Below are 17,833 nucleotides of genomic sequence, written 5' to 3' on the forward strand. Positions count from 1 at the left end.
AGATCCTCGCCTTAGCCTAAGTTATTGGCTACAGAGTGTTTCTCACAGTGGAGAACAAGCAACCTGAGACTGCATGGTGTCTCCTGAATCACCCTTCTTGGTTCCCTCTAAACTCTTTTACATTACTGATGGCCTCATCGTTAAGAGTCTGATATTATCATCAACCACAGGGGCTTTCCGACCCCCATGGCCACATTCCCAAATCTCCCCCTTCTTTATTAATGTCAACCATTTTCTCGACACGAATTACCACTCCATATATAACAGCTGCAATGCCACGAGCCCGCTACGCGTGCCGGCCCGCGGCAAGCCAGCGGCGGCGGGGCTGTGCCGGGGCAGCCCCCGCGGGGCCCGGCACTGCGAGGGGCCGCGACCGGGCTGCGAGGGAGCGGAGCGGAGCGGAGGCTCCCTGGCCCTCCAGGACTGCTCTGGTGCGAAGGGACAGGAGCCCGCGGGTGGACAGCGCGCTGGGGCCAGCCTCTTGGCGCGCCGCAGCCGCCCCTGCGCGGCCCCGTCGCGGCCTCCTCAAGCCGCACCTACGGCGCCAGCCGCCGCGCGGCGCTGCCGGGCCGCTGCCGAGCCTCCGCCGCGTTGCCTCCCCCCACCCCGCCCATGGTCCCGCCCGCGGCCCCTCCGCCTCTCCCGCCATGGTCCCGCCCGTGCCCTCCTCCTCCTCCCTCCCCTCTCGGGGAGCTGCACCCGCGGCGCAGGCGCGGTGGTGGCGGGGCCATGGCGGACGCGGCGCCGCTGCCCCTGGAGGCGCTGACGCCCCCTGGCGGCGGCCCCGGGGCGAGGCCGGGGCCGGGCCGGGCCGAGGGCGCTGAGGGCGCTGAGGGCCTGTTCGTGGTGCTGGGCGCCGGGCTCGCCGCTGCCAGCCACCCGCTGCTCTACGTCAAGCTGCTCGTCCAGGTCCGGGGCCGGCTGCGGGGCGGTGAGGGGCGAACCCCCGCGTGGGGGGGTCCGAGGAGGGCCTGTGTGAGGAGGGGTTCCGGTCCCCCTGTGTGACGGGGCAGGGCGTGCCCCGCGCACCGGGACCCCCTCTAAGCGGGGGTTGAACGGGGCAGGAGGGACCCCCGGCACGGGGACCGCAGCGTACGGGGGGGTGAGGACACCCCGTGTAAGGAGGGACTGTGCTGCACTGCCCCAGCCGAGGCCTCTGTGCAACGGGGACCGCGTTGCGAAGGGGAGCGGGGCGCTCAGGGAGTGCCACGGGAGGGCAAACCCCGCGTGTACCAGGGTTATAACGGACCTCTGTACGGCTGGGGAGAGGGATCCCTGTTTGACTGAGGAGATAAGGGCGTCTTGTGTGTACATCAACCTAGATAGTGGGGAAAGCGGCACCTGCATAATGGGGTTAATGAGGGAGCCCCATTGCCCAGGGTCCACCTGTATAACAGAGGATGGCACCCTCTCTAATGGGGATCCCTATGTCAGAGTGGGGGACCTACATATAACTGGGAGGATGAGGGTACCTATAAAACAGGGAGCCTTATATATTAGGAGGATGAGAATACTTTCAGTGACAGGGACTCTATAGGACAGGAAACAGAAAATCATATATAATGGAGGGACAAAGACCACATGTGCAGTGGGGACTTCTTTAAAAGAGAAGAACTGAGACCCCTTTTTATGACAGCAGGTGGGGACCCATATAAAATGGGACAGATGAGGATACCTATGCAGTGGGGACTCCTATATAATAAAAGATGAGACATTCCTGTACAATGGGGGGTTGAGGATCCACAGTATCCTGAGAACCCCTCTGTAATGGTAACTGCTATAAAATGAGAGGGACGAGGACCCCTGTTCTACAGAGACCCTGTTTAATAGGAAGGGGACTGCCCATGTCATGGGACCCCCATGTATCATATGGTAACTGAGTGGGACGTGGCGCTTCAGCAGCTCAGGAAGATGGAATCAAGGCCATGTGGTCTGTCAGGTTCAGGAATGCCAGAACTGTTTTGGGAACCTGCTCATGGGGTTTCTCCTGCAGGTTGGGCATGAGCCACTACCTCCAACCATTGGAAGAAATGTGCTGGGAAAGAAAGTACTGTACCTGCCTGGCTTCTTTACCTATGGTGAGTATTTCTCCAGGCCAACCCACACATGCTAAGTGAAATGCTGGATCCAGTGTCCAGCTGCTCTTCCACCTTCCCAGCAGCATCCGTGGTCTCATTCTGAGGCTGCACTTAGACGTTATATGCTACCACCAGTTGCACAGCCATCAGATGTACCTGTTGTTACGAGGCAGGGACAAGAAAGTGGTGGCCCAGTCTGCATCCCCCTCCTATGGCATGTTGCACTGACTTGCTTCCATAGCTGAGAGTGCAGTGGGGGTTTGTATGATGTAGGTTTGTTTGGTGGAGGGTTTTGCATGTATTACAGATAGTGTATCGTGTTTCTTTGCTACAGAACAGCACTGCAATAACTTGGCCTTCTGCCCAGCTCATTTGTATTGTAGGTGGAGCCCTAAAGGGACAAAAATACCATGAAAGGGGAAGGTAATATATTTCTTTCTTTGTGGCTGCAGCACAGGAGAGGCAGGTGAATACTGCCTGAAAGTAGGAGGTACTTTCACAGGTGTGCAGAACTTTGGGGAAGGTGAGCCCTGAGAGTTAAATGGGGCCAATCCCCAAATCAGACAGCAGTACTTGAGGGTGAAGAGCCAAGAGCAGGAGCAGTACAAAAACACTGCAAGCTGGGACACCCAGAGCTAGAAATGCTCCAGTGCTGTGCTTTGGAAGATGATGCATTTTCCAAGTAGATTTACAGCACTGCATGAGGGAGATGGGCACTGCCTTCACTCGGGACAGCAGAAGATGGGGAGGAGGAACAGTCAGTACCTGCAAGCTCACAGTGGGTTGTATTCCACCCTGTTATACCAGGGACAGATTGGCTCCTTTGGCTTTTATTTTTGTCTGTAAACCTGCCTGGGAGAAGGTGGCAGGGCAGGAGCAGAATCTGACTTTGCAAGGTCTTTATTTACCCTGACTCTGACCCTGCAGGGCAGAGGGAGAAGGTCACAACACGCAACACAAGAGATTATCCCACCCTACCTTAGTTCAGTTCAGACTGCCGTGTAGCCCTTTCAGGTAAGCAGAACAGTCGAAGGATGCACTCATCCTTCCAGTTTAGACAGATGTGACAAAGAATAGTTAAGTTTTCTTTGCAACCTATATTAAATTTATTTAGAGCTTTATAATAAAACATTTGTGGCAGGACTGCAGAGCAGTTGCTGTGACTTCTAGAGCTCCAGCGTGGTTTCAGCTGAATGCTGAAGTGGGGCAGGATACTCTCCACAGGTTGGCTGTATCCCAGCTGACAGCAGCCTGGTCTTTTCTTACCCAGCCAGACACATTGTGAAAGTGGATGGGAAAAGAGGCCTCTTCCGCGGTCTTACTCCTCGCCTCATCTCAAGCACTTTATCGACTGTCACCAGGGGAAACGTGAAGAAGGTAAAGGTCGTCTTCTCTCTCCGTAAATCATCTTGCTGGGGCAGACAGTGCTACTGGAGAAGAGCAACAGAGCCTGCATGTGCTTGTACCCAGCCATGACTGAACATGGAGGATTAAAGTACCTGTGCCCATATCCCCAGAACTTACTTTCTAAAGAATCTCAATTGAATTTGACCAGTCACGTGCCTTTTATCTTTTACAAGCAGTCTCATGGTAGTTTTCCTCTGTTTTACCTTCCATCCTTCGTTCTCCTGTCTTCCTCCTTGTCTGTTTTTCTACTGTAGTTTAGAACACAACTGCTGAAGGTTTCCTTCCAGCCCTCAGAAATCACGGGCTTGTGGGTCAGCATCTCCATCAGTTTTGGCCATATGTTTCTTCTCTCCTGCTCAGGCCTTTCCACTGGAGGACATGGAGCATGTTTCTAACAAGGATGATATGAAGACTTCCCTTAGGAAAGTGGTGAAAGAGGTGAGAAATGGATATAGCATGTTAATGAGTGATTAGGGAGATCACACTGGGAATGTGCCTGAAGAGCAAAGGAAGCTTAAACTGTGGCTTTTGGGTGAAATTACTTGGAGGGAAATTCTGGGTAAAAAGACTGAAGTATTTAGTAGCCATTGTGTCCAGATGTGGGATATTTCATAGAAATAGAGGTTTACTGTGAAAAACATACTTAAAAACAGGTCTGGGACCTGAAGTGGGCTTTCCTACACTAAGGGAAAGATCCTGATCTGTACAGGTGGAGCTTTTCACATAGCTGTGGTGTTTTCTCCCTTTCCCAGACATCTCATGAGATGATGATGCAGTGTGTGTCTCGGGTCGTGTCACATCCACTGCATGGTGAGTTCTGTCCTTCTGCCTGGCTGTCCTCTCCAGATTGAGGAACCCTTCCCTGGCTCAGGATCACTTCCAAAATCCTGTTTACTTGATGTGGTTTTCTATTAGAAGTGGCTTTGTATGAAACTACAGAACAGATGTGGGTCCCAGGTGATCTCTTCTCACTTGTCTTAAAGCTTGTCACAGAGGTCCCATTGGGGTTGGGACCAGAAATCCCTCCCTCCACTTAGAAACTAAGGGAAAGCACTGTTTTCTAATGAGCCTTGCAGTGATGAGGACCACAGAGAGGAGCTGATTTGAGAGGAGAAGAGGGGTGGCAGAAGGATCAGGTTGCATTTTCCTTCACCTCCATCACAACTCAAACTTGATTTGTTTGTCAGCTTATGTTTCTGTTCTCCTAGTGATCTCTATGCGCTGCATGGTCCAGTTCATAGGCCGGGAAGTCAAATACAGGTGAATGGCTGCAGCTCTGAATGAAGAGTGTGGGCACGAGTGAGAAGCACGAGTCCTGGAGTCAGGCATGCCCGATGTTCCCACACAGTGTGGATTATGGTGACCCAGGAGGTTTGGGAGACTGAAAAGCGAATCTTGTGGATAGAGGTTGGATAAGCATGGGGTGAAGGGATGTGGGAAGGCTGGACTTTGTCCCTTCACATGTGTCTCAGTTCAGCCTTGTGCCAATGGGTGTTTTGGTGCAGCTAACACACGCCTGCTGTCACCAGCTCCCAGGGGTGCAGCAGAAGAATCAGCCAAATCAAAGCACTTTACATGCCATGGTTGTGGCACACTTACCCACTCACACAAAGCCAATCAGACCTCTTCTAGCTTCAGCATTTAAACATAGATGTTGGCAAGTTGAGTCCTGGAGTTACTGCAAATTGGCAGAGCACAGACACTACCCTTCTTCATGAGTTGAGGATTAGAATGATGCTGCCTGCTACATTGATGGCAGGGTGACTTGTGGGGGGGACACTTCTATGGCCACATGAAGCTGTGCAGGACAGAGATGGAGAAACCTCTGCAAGCTTGTTCTTTTCCTTTCTTGGCAGCGGTGTGTTCAGTGCCATCGTCAGGATATTTAAGGAAGAAGGGATTCTGGGATTCTTCGTGTACGTGAGTTGTTTAAATACTGTCTCCTGTAGTCAGAAGATGCCAGTGGCTCTCCTGGTTATGAATCCAACTTCACTGAAAGGAGTTGTGCTGAGCTCCCTCCTCCCTGAAACCTTGTCTGACTGCAGGACTTTCACATCACTCCCAAGAGCACAGATTAAATCTGTGGCTTTGACAGAGCTCCAGTTGGACCATTAAGTTTGTTTCAGACCTTATCTTCAATCAAATTTTCAGAGCCCAGGGAAAACTATATTTTTTCTTACCTTTCTTTTTCCCTTGTACTTCTTTGTGTTTCAGTGAAGGAGCATTTAAAGCATTTGTTTGTGCAACAGGCACCAAGATCAAGTGCAACAATGAGGCCCTTTGTTGAAATAAAAGCCAGGGCCTGGATAAGGGCCTGCACATTCCTCAGCAAAGCACCATGGGTGCTTGTAATGAGTAGGTGCTTTGCTCTGGCAACAGGTTTGTCTGTACAGCAGGAGCAGGACACTGCATAATGCGGCAGCATTGCTGCCTGGACCAGCTTGCCTAAAGGAGCTCAGACTGTACTTACAAAATGTGGTGAATTGACAGCATCACTAAAGTGAAAGTCTAGCAGACACCTTTTTTTAAACCCTTTATTAATACTTCTTGACTTTTTCTCACATCTATATAAAACAGAACTACCTGCTACTTCTGTTCCCAGTGGAGACATAACTTGCTTTATTATGTCAATAATAGTAAAGGCAGCTCCAAAATTTCAGGAGGGGCTTTCAGGCCTGAAATATATGGCTTTGGAATCACAAAATACGGGCTTCCAGATTAAATATAAATGCATCAGGAAAGGATGAGCAGTCACAGGGGGTCTCACTCTGTTCTTCCCCAAGGGGAAAGGGCCAGAGGTCTGTAGAGACCTTATCAATCAAGTGTCACTATATCTTTTGTGGTCTACTGCTATTCTTCAGGATCTGCAGCCCCAGATCTCAATTAAATACAGCTTCCTCCAGGATGTTCCATGTGGTCTTTCTGAGCTCCCCTTTCCTCCAACTCCCTAGCAAACAGTCTGTGAAAAGAGCCAGCTGTGTTCTCTTCCTCCGTATAAAATAAACACTTGGTAGCCTAATTAAACTTAACAGTTAACAAGAAAGGCTTTAACATAACCCAAAATATCTCAGGAGGGCTCTGAATTTATACGTGCTCTACAACTCAGCTAGGTAATCACACTATAGTAAGAGGAACACAAACTACATCTGTAAGACCAAACTGTTGCTGTTCTGCTCTCAGCACTTCTAATGAAATCCAAACACATCCATTCCCTTAAAATCATTGAGGAACACTTATTTCTCATGGTCTGACAACCTCTACATAGTCATAGCATAATATCGGCAAATTCTCATTCTGGGTGCATGACCAGCCGGAGAAGAAGACATTTCAATGAGAGAACTTCTTAATTCCCCTGATATCTTAGCAGTTTCCTGCAGCCAGCAGATAAGAATGATGCTCTGTGGCCTCTGAAATGGGCACTGAAATTGCTGTACATGGTCAGTTGTTCTACCCCTCCCCACACTGGGGTTTCTCCTGCTGGATTGCATGAAGCAAGTAGGTCACAGCACTGTACATCATACAGGTTTCCTCATTGGTCTTCTGCTCTGAGCTTTTCTGAGAAGACTTCTGTTCTTCTAAGAATTTGCTCTTCATCCAAATGTCCTTGGACATCTCATCAGGTGTGAGAGCTGTAGTGCAAATTAATTTCTTCTTGATCCCCTTCTGCAGCTCTCAGACCCCTGGTCTCCAGCCATCCTTTAAGCACAGATCCAACATTCATCATTACTTGGATAACTGGGGATAGAGAGGGGTATGATCCTTATTGCAAATGGAACAAGTGGTCTGATTCTGTATCAACAGATGGGTGAGGCTTTACTTGCAAGCCTGGCATGGCACAATCCTGGACCAGCCTTCTGTTTCTGGAGTTGCTTAAGCCTCTGTTATATCAGTGGTACTTCAGGAATCTTCTTAAGACTTTACTTTGAGTTAGATGAGGGATTTTTATTTTTTTGTTGTTGTTGTTACAAAGGCTGAATGTAAAGCAGACAATCCCTGGGACCAGACACCTTTGATTCTTTGTCCTGCCTGTTGCTGTCAGGTATCAAGTCTTTTAAGTCAGCAGATCTTCTGTTGAACGTGTGTGCTGTGCCTGGCCCCAAGACCTTGGCTGCATCTCCAGAGCTGCCTGGGCCTTGACAATACACAGGTTGTCTCCAAAAACTGTAAAAGCCAAGCAGATGGAGCAAGCTGGTTCAGAGCATGCTGTCCCAATTGCTGTTCTGCTGCTACAGCAGTCAGAGGAGGAAACAAAATTAATACCCTGCCCCAAAATCTCTAATAAGCCCATATTAGACTTATTTTGAGGAGAACTGTCTTAATACATATGGTGAAACACAGGTTTAAAACACACCTGGATCCTTTTCCAGTGTAACAACTGCAAAGCCAAAGCAGGAGGCCTGAGGTTTGGTGAGTATGCTGGCAGAGCAGATGCTGCTGAGGCTCTGACAAACTGGAGAAACGCTCAGAAATGCTTCATTATTGTTTTAGTGCCAGAAGCTGGGGGTGCTTGTGCTACTGGGATCTCAGTACTGGATTTTGAGAGGGATAAGCCAAAGCAGCAAGCTCCCAGGTGGCAGCAGGGTGCCAGCCTGGACTTGGAGACTAGGAAGATCAGAGGGGCTAAGGTGCTGCCCCCAGTTAATCCCACTTTGCACTAGAGCAGACTTGGTAGGAAGCCCCCTCCCTTCCCCTCCCATTTTAATTTCTAAAAGGAGAGGGAGGTGGTCATCAGAGGTGACCTTCAAATTCTTTATCCAGAAGAGCATCTGCAAAATGAGCTTAACAGGAACCTGCTCCATCTGTGTCTTGCGTGGGTTTCAGAGCAGTAGCTGGGCTGAGAAGGTATTTGGAGTAAAACAAGGGGACTTGGCTGAGTCATACCCCAACAAGAGATCCAAAACTTCCTAGTTATTAGCATCCCCTGGCTGGAGCAGCTAGCAGCACAGACCACCACTTCTGAAGGCCATGAGAGCTCTTCCCTTAAGTCTCCCCTTCTCCCTAAATAAAGATGCATTCTGGGGAGCAGGGTTCCTTCATGCTGGTAGAGGAAAGGAGGGCTCCAAAGGCAGCACTTGGACCCTTCTGCACCTCATGCCCATATTTTTGCCATTGCAGTGGTGTAGTCCCTCACATTGTGGGGGATGTCATCTTCCTCTGGTGCTGCAATCTCTTGGCTCACTTCATCAACACCTACGCAGTGGACGATAATGTGAGTGGAAGTGCCCAATGGAGGGCTTGGGGGTCCATACGGACCACTCGGAGTTGTAAGGAGTTAATGGGGACGGGAGACTAATTTAATACAAATAGTGAGTTTCAGATAAAGCTCTGTATAAGTGCTAATATATGCCATGTCTATTCAGGGCACTGTTCTAGCTGCAGTTTGAGGTTCAGGTTTGATAGCAAATGTCTTCCCTGAGTCTCAGCGGGGATGTGGTGTGGCTACCCCATTGCTTTCTGTCTTGTTCCTATGCCCCAGGCACATCATCTCAGGCTCACAGAGATGTCTTATAGTGATGGGGACAGCTTGCTGGCATCTGCCTCCTCCACAATGCTTTTGTCTCTCTTTACAGTTCAGCCAGGCATCAGTGATCCGGAGCTACACTAAATTTGTGATGGGGGTATGTAGGCAACTGCCATGCCATTGCTTTGCTTCCTGCTATCTGTGGGGTGAGAGTTCATGGTCTGAGGACAAAGGCAGGTGCGTTTGAAGTCTGTATTTTGTATCCAGGATAACTTTGCTAATACACAAAAGGTAGAACTACTGTTTTTGGCATGATCATGTAGAGATGCTACCTTTTTTTTTTTTTGTGCTTTCAGATTGCTATGAGCATGCTGACATACCCATTCCTTCTCGTGGGAGACCTCATGGCAGTGAACAACTGTGGGTACGTCTCACATTGAGATCTAACTCCATCCCTTCCTTTCAGCCCCTTGTTGTCTGAAGCCTTTGCTAATGATTGTAAAGCTTTTATACAGAACCATAAACTATATGGTTTCCTGTCTCAGAATACTTAAAATTTTAGATCAGAGGGCACAGACAACAGCAGGATAAAAGTACAAATGTAGAGGAATAGGGAGAGTTCTGGTGGTGCAGTCTGATCTAAACTACACCAGAGGCAGAAGGGATCAAAGAGAGGATGCTGACTCCAGGGAGCAGCACGAGGAAAAACAAAACTCTTAATACAGCAAGCGGAGACAGGAACAGGTGAGGCAGGACCAGACAGAAATACCTCCTTCACCCAGCTTGCTTTCCCAATTCCACTGCTGCCTGTGTCTTCCTATATGTGTGCTTATGGAAATGGGACTGGATCTGACGCACTGGAATAATGCTGTCTTGATATCTGCTCCTTCTTGAAGGTATAGATACAGCCTATAGTCCTGCACTCTTAATGTGTCCAGGTAACACACCTTGTTTGTACACTCCAGGGGTATTAAATTACAGAATCACAAAATGTTAGGGATTGGAAGGGACCTTGAAAATCATCAAGTCCAATCCCCCTTCCAGAGCACGAACACCTAGATCAGGTCATACAGGAATGCGTCCAGCTGGGTCTGAATATCTCCAGAGAAGGAGACTTCACAACCCCCCTGGGCAGCCTGTTCTGGTGTTCTGTCACCCTCACTATGACAAAGTTTTGTCTCATATTTAAGCAGAACCTCCTGTGTTCCAGCTTGCACCCACTGCCCCTTGTCCTATCATTAGATGTCACTGAGAAGAGCCTGGCTCTGTCCTCCTGACACTCACCCTTTCCATATTTATAAACATTAATGAGATCACCCCTCAGTCTCCTCCAAGCTAAAGATACCCAACTCTCCCAGTCTTTCTTCATAAGGGAGATGCTTCACTCCCTTAATCATTTTTGTGGCTCTGCACTGGACTCTCTCAAGCAGTTCCCTGTCTTTTTTGAACTGAGGGGCCCAGACCTGGACACAATATTCTAGATGTGGTCTCACCAGGGCAGAGTAGAGGGAGAGGAGAACCTCTCTTGGCCTACTAACCACAGCCCTTCTGATACATCCCAGCATGCCATTGGCCTTCTTGGCCACAAGGGCACAGTGCTGGCTCATGGTCATCCCGCTTTCTGCCAGGACCCCCAGGTCCCTTTCACCTACTGTTCTCTCCAGCAGGGCAGTCCCCAACTTATACTGGTGTGTGGAGCTGTTCTTGCCCAGATGAAGGACTCTACACTTGCCCTTGTTATATTTTATTAAATTTCTCCCTGTGCAACTCTCCAGCCTGTCTAGGTCCTGCTGGATGGCAGGGGGACCATAAATTATATGATCTGCTGCTGTATAAGTAACAAGCTGGTGATCTGGCCTTCAGCCCGGTGCAGACACTTTTTCTGTGTACTCATTTACACTTATCGCTGCTTATTTAACTCTGTCTGGATAACATGACATCTGTACAGACCATCTTGGCTATTTCTCTTTGCCATGCAGATTGCGTGCTGGCCTGCCTCCCTATGCTCCCGTGTTCACGTCCTGGATCCATTGCTGGAGGTATCTCAGTGCCCAGGTGAGGGAGTGGAGTACACACAAGGCTTTGGACTTCCTCTGCTCTTTCCCGAGGGCTCTGGCACTGCCCAATGAGTACCTGTGCTGCACCCTTTATGTGCTTGGTAACTATCTCCATCCCTCCAGTTATGGCTCTGGTACCAGGCGTGACAGTAATTAGTGTGCCTGTGTTACCTGAGCTTGCAGCCTGCAATCTTTTAGCAACGGCATTGCACACAGCAAAGCCCCATGGCTCTGCTCCTCTCCATCAGCCATCCTTGCTGGAAGTACCTGACCTCAGTGCTCATGAGGCTGAAGGCCCACTTTCTCCTTCTTAGCAACCAGGGTGCTAAGGGTTTGCAGCTGTGCAGCAGGCACAACTCCGTCCCTGCTAATCTAGCAGTGAGGCGACACTGCAGCTTGGCTGCCCTAACCCCAGTGCTCTCCTCCTCAGGGGCAGCTGTTCCGTGGCTCCAGCCTGGTATTCCGCAGAGCACCCATGCAAGCAGCCTGCTTCCCCATTGACTGACTCCAGCTTGCAGGGAGAGGCAATGAACCTGGATTCCTCAAAAGACCCTAAGATTTTTCCATATATATATATATATATATATATTTGTTCTTTATGATCCAAAGGCTGTCGTGCCAGAACAAGACACTCTTCAGCAAGGCCTACAACAAGTTGACCTGCAGAGATCTGGCTTCAGGCTCCAGCTTGATCGAAGTCCTGTCCTCATGGCTGCCTTGACCAGGGCGCATAGAAGAGTTGTTTCTTTGGTCTGGGCTGTGAGTCTGGAGTCACTGAGGAAGTCTGGGAAACCAGAAAATGCCCAGGTACTAAATAAGCCTGAAATGCTGGGACAAAAGACTGTTTTTTTTTTTTCTGCCTGAGCTGAGAAGCCGCAAGAAGACTGCCTTGCTGAGAAAGCAACAACAGCACAGCCAGCCTCCTGTCTCATCTCTTCTGGAGAGGGCAATTATTTGTTTGGCAGGTAGCTTACACTGAGCAAGGTCAACCCTGAAACCCATACTTAAGGTTTTGAGGTATCTGAACACTAGGTAGTACCCCTGAAAGGGAAGTAATATTAAAACAGAAGAGAGAAACAGCCCCACTACAAAGAGCAATGCAGTTCTTAAGAGACGGGTATGACTTATCTCAAGGACGGTGGCAGAACTTGAAAACGGAGAAGACACTGGGGGAGGGATGTTCACTGTACATGTTGACTGCTTTGGGTAGGGTACTATTAGGACACATCTCCCAGCTGGCAGGACTCCTGCCAAACCTGAGCATCACCATGTCTCTGGTGGACACAGAGCCATGTAATAGCACTGGGTTGCTGTGTGGCATTGACCTGGTGCTGCAAATGTGTTTGCCTTTTTTTTTACTGTGGAGTGAAGGAGTAAACCTCAGGCTGGACAAAAGTTTGCAAGAAGTCAGGGGTCATGGCCTCCTCACATGCAGGGCTTGCCTTTGCATATCAGAGTTTACCTGTGACAGCAGCACAAGATTCATTCTCAGCTCTCCTTTCAGAGGTTTTGCTGGGGGGGGGCGTTACTTTTTAACCAGTCTGTGGTGCTACCATAGCCAGGCAGATTTCCCCAACTCCAACTCCCCATGAAGCAGTCTTTTGCACAGTTCACTGTTACTGCACTCCCTGGGAAGAGGTTTCTGGGGCCCTGAGAAAACTCCTTTGTGCTGCTGTTGCATGGGCATTTTCCTCTATCAGAGGGGCTTGATCCACATTTCAAAGCTGAGGCCTGCAGGAGGAAGGGCCAGCACCAGTGCATGTGGGACCTGCAGTCCCTAAACTAGCTCCCTTTGGTGTTGTGGATTCAGTCCTGTCTGTCCTCCCTTCTCATGTACAGTTTGTGTTACGTTAACAATACTCAATGCATGGCCGTATCTCCTAACACCAGAGATTATCTCAAAGAATATTTAACTATACTCCAAAATACAGCTATAAAACATCTCTTCTTGATTGATTCTTTTTTTTTTTTTAGAAGTGTTGATTTCTTCTGTACAGTAGGATCCTTCACTTGGGAAAGGCTTCCAGTTAAGATAACCAATCCTCTCCCCTCCCCTCCCCCAAAAAGTAGGGGCTGAAAGATTGCCACTGATACTTCTCAGCTCCATGGAAGGTCAGCAATTCTAGGCTGAGCAAACTGCATTGGGTGCACCCGGACCAAGGGTGGAGAAAGCAGTGGTTTTCCCAGAATCACAGAATGTTAGGGATTGGAAGGGACCTTGAAAGATCATCTAGTCCAATCCCCCTTCCAGAGCACGAACACCTAGATCAGGTCATACAGGAATGCGTCCAGCTGGGTTTGAATGTCTCCAAAGAAGGAGACTCCACAACCCCCCTGGGCAGCCTGTTCTGGTGTTCTGTCACCCTCACTATGACAAAGTTTTGTCTCATATTTAAGCAGAACCTCCTGTGTTCCAGCTTGCACCCATCACCCCTTGTCCTATCATTGGCTGTCATCAAGAAGAACCTGGCTCTGTCCTCCTGACACTCACCCTTTCCATTTTTATAAACATTAACAAGGTCATCCCTCAGTGTCTTCCAAGCTAAAGAGACCCAACTCTCCCAGCCTTTCCTCATAAAGAATATGCTCCACTCCCTGAATCATCTTTGTGGCTCTTCACTGTATAGCTGTCATGGCTACCTGAAACCTGCTAAAGCAGGTGTTTGTAGTTAAAATTGTCCCTGAGCATTTCTGGAAGGTACAAAAATCCTTTGCTCCTGGTCTGAGCTCATCAGGTGGGCTCAGCCCCTCTGTCCTCCCCTGTGTTGTTTGATGGGGCCTCACCTTCCTATCTTGAATGCATTAGTTGGTTTCTTGACTATTGTACCATTGGGCACTGCATCTCCTAAATCACACAACACCTGCTCAGGAACATGTGCCTTTATCCTCAAACTTAAGGCCACCATCTGCTGATGATATACCTCTAAAATGTGTAAAAGGCTCCTACACCTCCTACACAGCCTGGTTGCAGTCACTGCATTGAAAAGTACGATTTCCATTGACTAGTTCACCTAAATCTGCACTAGAGGCAGCCTGCTATTCCAGCTCAGTTCACTGAGCCCCACAACCTTTGCAGGACACACAATTCTTACTTGGTAAGCTTTTCGTCAATTAAATGAAAACCAGGTTTCAAAGGCCTATGGTAGCACAATGCAGATCCTCGGGCTTACCTTGGAGCAAGGGCTGTCATTCATACAATGATTAAATGTTTCCTTACTTCCCCTTTCTAACCCTAGTTTTTCTTGTCCTTTGCTTCATTTGAGGTATCCCACCACAGGGACAGTGCCTGTACCAGGAGCAGGCAATAAGAAAGCTCTGGCTGGGCACTCGCACCCACCTTTAACTGCTGCCCTGTTGGTGGGTACCCAGCCCGGCAGCCATTGCCACTGCAGTGGAGCTCACAGGGACTGGGGCCTTGCTTCTACAGGAGAGGGGCTCAGGGGTGAAACCTGCAGTCAGAAAAATAAATGAACTGGCATGGAAGGAAGCTTGGGTCCAGCACCCAGGATGGAGTCAGGCACTTGCCCATACATGGTCCTGGCACTCCCCTATCTAGCCAGGAAACAAACCTGTATTTAAATATTGACACAGAAAGGGGATGGGTGCAGGTTACAGTGCTTCTGTGCCTTTGCAGTTTATCAGCCAACAGTGGAAAGCAGAGATTGATGGGACTTTGCCCTCATGTGCTCCCAGGTGTCAAAGGGAGAAGGGAAGCAGGGATCACAGCTGGGAGAGAGAAACTCAGGTCAAAGCTACCCTAACTCTCCTTGGGGACTGGATGCATGGGTCTGGCAGGCTTTGCGAAGCAGTGAGGTGCTAGTTAAGCCAGGGGTGCCGCAGCTCAGTTCAGATCAACTGCAATGATTTTACCTTCCTTTTTCCCTTGCCCCCTCCAGAGCTCTCCTGCTCTCATAAAGACTGTTCTGTTAAGACAAAGCTCCCACCAAAGTATTGCTCTTCCCACTGTGGAGCCAGAAAGAACAGCCAAGCACGCCCCTCCTAATGGCTGTACAATGCCCTTCACGCCTGTGTCAGTCAGTAAAGGGGCTGCCAGCTCCATGTAGGCAAATAATTATTTTTTAAAAAATAGTAATAACCCCGGCAGAGCCAGCTGGTGCTTCTCAGTCCTGCCAGGAAAGGCTCACTATGTGAACGCAGACCTAGTCCAGGTTCAAGTGGCATGGCGGCCCTTGACTTGTTCCCTGTCTTAGCTCAGCTCTGGTTGGCACAGGGACAGAGAGGAGCAGGGTAGCACTGGCAGGGCCTTCACCCAAAGCAGGAGGTTACAGAGAACATGGAGCCAGGTCCTGCTCAGGGTGCAGAGGGGGAGTTGGAGCAGGCAAAGGTTGTAACAGGGGCAATTCCAGCACGCAGTGAGGAGAAAACACTACAAACAGCACAAATGGAGTCCTAGGTAAGAGAGCAGGTAATCTCTGGAGCTGTGGCCTGGCCTGCCAGGCTGTTCATGGTGTCTCCATCCATGGCTGGAAGCTTTGAAGAGGAGGGGAACTGCATGTGGAACCTTGGCTGTCCTGAGAAGGTGTGGAACTGCTTTCCACACTTCCTTTTGCTTTGTGCAGAGCCTTTTTAGGGAAAATCCATGGACTGGGCCAGCCAAGCCACCCCATTCCGTCCTGTATGCAAGGTCTGCAGCTGTCTTTCATCCCCTGTCAGGAGAACCTAGGTCTCAGAGGAAGAGGCCTGGAGCTGGCAGCAGTGGCAAAGGCTCACTGGGGCAGACAAGATGCCTTTTTCTGCAGCTGCCTGGATCCACATGCCTTCCTCCCACCCAGCTTACATGGTACCGTGCCCCTCCAGCCGCCCCAGGGGAAGGAGGGGCACTTGGCGAGCTGAGATTGTTAAAGTCTCTCCTAGTTTTGATTCAGCTCTTCTCCCCCCAATATGGCTCCACAGTGGGGTGATGGCACTGCCGTCCATGCAGCAACTTGCACGGGTGCCATCCCTCCCAGCCACCCACTGGCAGCCCCTTGCAGTCCCTTGATTAAAACATCCTAATTCTCTAATCTTGGTGAATTCAGTTTCTTCCTTAAAAGCCGTCTGCGCTCTCCAATCCAGCAGCGTGGTTCTTGTCACACTGCCAAAGGAGGCTGGGAGCAGTGTCACATGCCACAAAGTTTTACAAGCCAAGCGAGCTGTCTCGGAAGAGGAACACAAGAGAGACGGACATACGCACACACTCAGCCATGCACGCCGAGAAACCTCCTCTGGGCTCCCTCTGGGTTTATCTGATTTTTTTTTTTTTCTTTTTTTGTAAGAACAAAGACTTTGGGCTGAGTTGGTGTGTTTGTTTTCCAGAGCCGGTGCTGGGGAGGGGGAAAGGAGACCAGAAGTAGAGGGGGGAGCCAGCAGCTCCAATGTGAGAAAGTCCCAAATTGCCCTGGCCAATTTGCAGAGACCTTGCTGTGAAACTTGGAAGAGGAAAGACGAGGGAAAAGGAAAAATACATATATGTGATGACGTCACTTTGAGCAGGGGTGCCTTTCTTGCTGCCTGTCAGATGTGCTTGAAAAGAAAAGGGCAATAAAACAACAGCCGCCTCTGTCTCCCTCGTTAAACATGGCACTAATTGGATGTTAATTTCTCTTTGCTCTTCTCGCTGCTCAATTGTGAGGATTCTGCCTCGCTCTCCCTCTAGCGCTTTCTTTCTTTTCTGTTGCAATGCTCTTGGCAGCTCTGAGGGACTCTGCACTGTGTGCTCCCTCCCGCTCATGGACTGGAATAATTCAGGAGCTGGGAATATTAAAAAGATGAGGCGCTGGGGCGAATGGTTCAGAAACAGGGCGGGCAAGATGGATTTTGAGAGCTACGCTAATCTCCCCGTTTCCCATGCATTGTCCTGCCGATGTGAAGCTATTCTCTTCCCATTTGATTTCTTCCCCCCCTTCCCCTCATGTTGGGTCCAGGCTGCTGGGCAAAAAAATACATAGTCACAAAAAAAAAGCATGATTCAATGACGACAAACCCCCAAACCTCCTCCCAGCTCCCCCCCGTCTCAGCGCACCGCATGGAAACAGGCATTTTAGGGAGCCGGAGCAGGAAGTTGTTGTTCTCAGTGTTGCCCAGGTCATCCTTAAAGGGTATGTGTGCAAGAGCAGGCGTGCATGCGTGTCTTGGACAGCAGCCCCGTGGGCACCCGGCACGACGCGGAAGAGGCGAGTGGGGCGCACGGGTCTGGGGGTGCGTTGGGCCTTGGGGGCAGGATGGGTGGGGGAGTGAAGGGAGGGACGGGAGTGGCGGCGGCAGCAGCAGGGGAAGCAATGTGGGAGTCGAGTCCTACCTGGGATCGGTGCCAACTTCCTGCAAAGGGTTACAGACCCGCAGCTCGGAGAGCCCACCAGAGGCGAGTTGGCTCTTGTCACACGTCCAAGGCAAGATGAAGACAGCAGGAACAGGTACCGCGGAAGCTGAGTGGCCTCATTTGCCCGCCGACTGGGGTGGCTCGGCCGTTTGTTTTGATTTAAACATGCCAAAGGGAGGCTTTGGCACACCCGGGGGCCTCACCAGCCCTGCACAAGGCCGATGGGTGCCAAGGGTGGGGTGTACAGGCCGGGGGTGGTTGTGCAGGGGATCTGGCACTGCTCACTTGCCTTCTTGTCGTTTGGATTAACATGCAGAAGATGTGCCTGTCACTTTGCTTACTGTCAGCGCCTGCTCAGGGATGGGTGACGGCTTTGTTCGGAGCAGCTGAGGGAGCCGTGCCAAGACGGACTTGGCAGGCGTGCCCAGCCAGGAGGGTGCAGGGACACAGGCGAGGCAGCCACGGAGGGCTGGAGCTGCAGGCCCACTGGGGAGCACAGTGGCTGCTCAGC

The 17,833-nt window shown here is 50.2% G+C and overlaps 1 protein-coding gene and 1 long non-coding RNA gene across 5 annotated transcripts; one reads left to right on the forward strand and one right to left on the reverse strand.

Annotated features, from left to right (window-relative positions):
- The first annotated feature begins 656 nt into the window (after positions 1–656).
- MTCH1 (mitochondrial carrier 1) lies at positions 657–12,946 on the forward strand. 4 transcript variants are annotated; one of them, XM_068659989.1, is made up of 12 exons: positions 657–909; positions 1,994–2,078; positions 3,349–3,455; positions 3,846–3,923; positions 4,238–4,295; positions 4,673–4,745; positions 5,342–5,401; positions 8,601–8,694; positions 9,056–9,103; positions 9,303–9,370; positions 10,926–11,104; positions 11,434–12,946. In XM_068659989.1, exons 1-12 carry the CDS (start codon positions 730–732, stop codon positions 11,502–11,504), a joined length of 1,101 nt encoding a protein of 366 aa, XP_068516090.1. In that variant the 5' UTR covers positions 657–729; the 3' UTR covers positions 11,505–12,946. The 4 variants fall into 4 exon arrangements, with proteins under 4 accessions (XP_068516090.1, XP_068516091.1, XP_068516092.1 ...); XM_068659990.1 differs by having other exon boundaries at positions 659–909; positions 4,694–4,745; XM_068659991.1 differs by having other exon boundaries at positions 660–909; positions 10,926–11,001.
- Positions 3,156–17,819, reverse strand: LOC137844056 (uncharacterized). Its single transcript, XR_011089782.1, has 2 exons — positions 17,302–17,819; positions 3,156–7,646 (listed from the first exon to the last, which is right to left on the reverse strand). It is a non-coding gene; the product is annotated as an uncharacterized lncRNA (long non-coding RNA).
- Positions 17,820–17,833: the final 14 nt, after the last annotated feature.

Source organism: Anas acuta, chromosome 24, assembly GCF_963932015.1.
Source record: "Anas acuta chromosome 24, bAnaAcu1.1, whole genome shotgun sequence".
NCBI lineage: Eukaryota > Metazoa > Chordata > Aves > Anseriformes > Anatidae > Anas > Anas acuta.

Coding starts and splice junctions, on each gene's coding strand:
- MTCH1 (XM_068659989.1), top strand. CDS start 730: ATGGCGGACGCGGCGCCGCTGCCCCTGGAGGCGCTGACGCCCCCTGGC. Junction 5,402..8,600: donor GGGATTCTGGGATTCTTCGT/GTACGTGAGTTG, acceptor TTGCCATTGCAG/TGGTGTAGTCCCTCACATTG. Junction 9,104..9,302: donor ACACTAAATTTGTGATGGGG/GTATGTAGGCAA, acceptor TTGTGCTTTCAG/ATTGCTATGAGCATGCTGAC.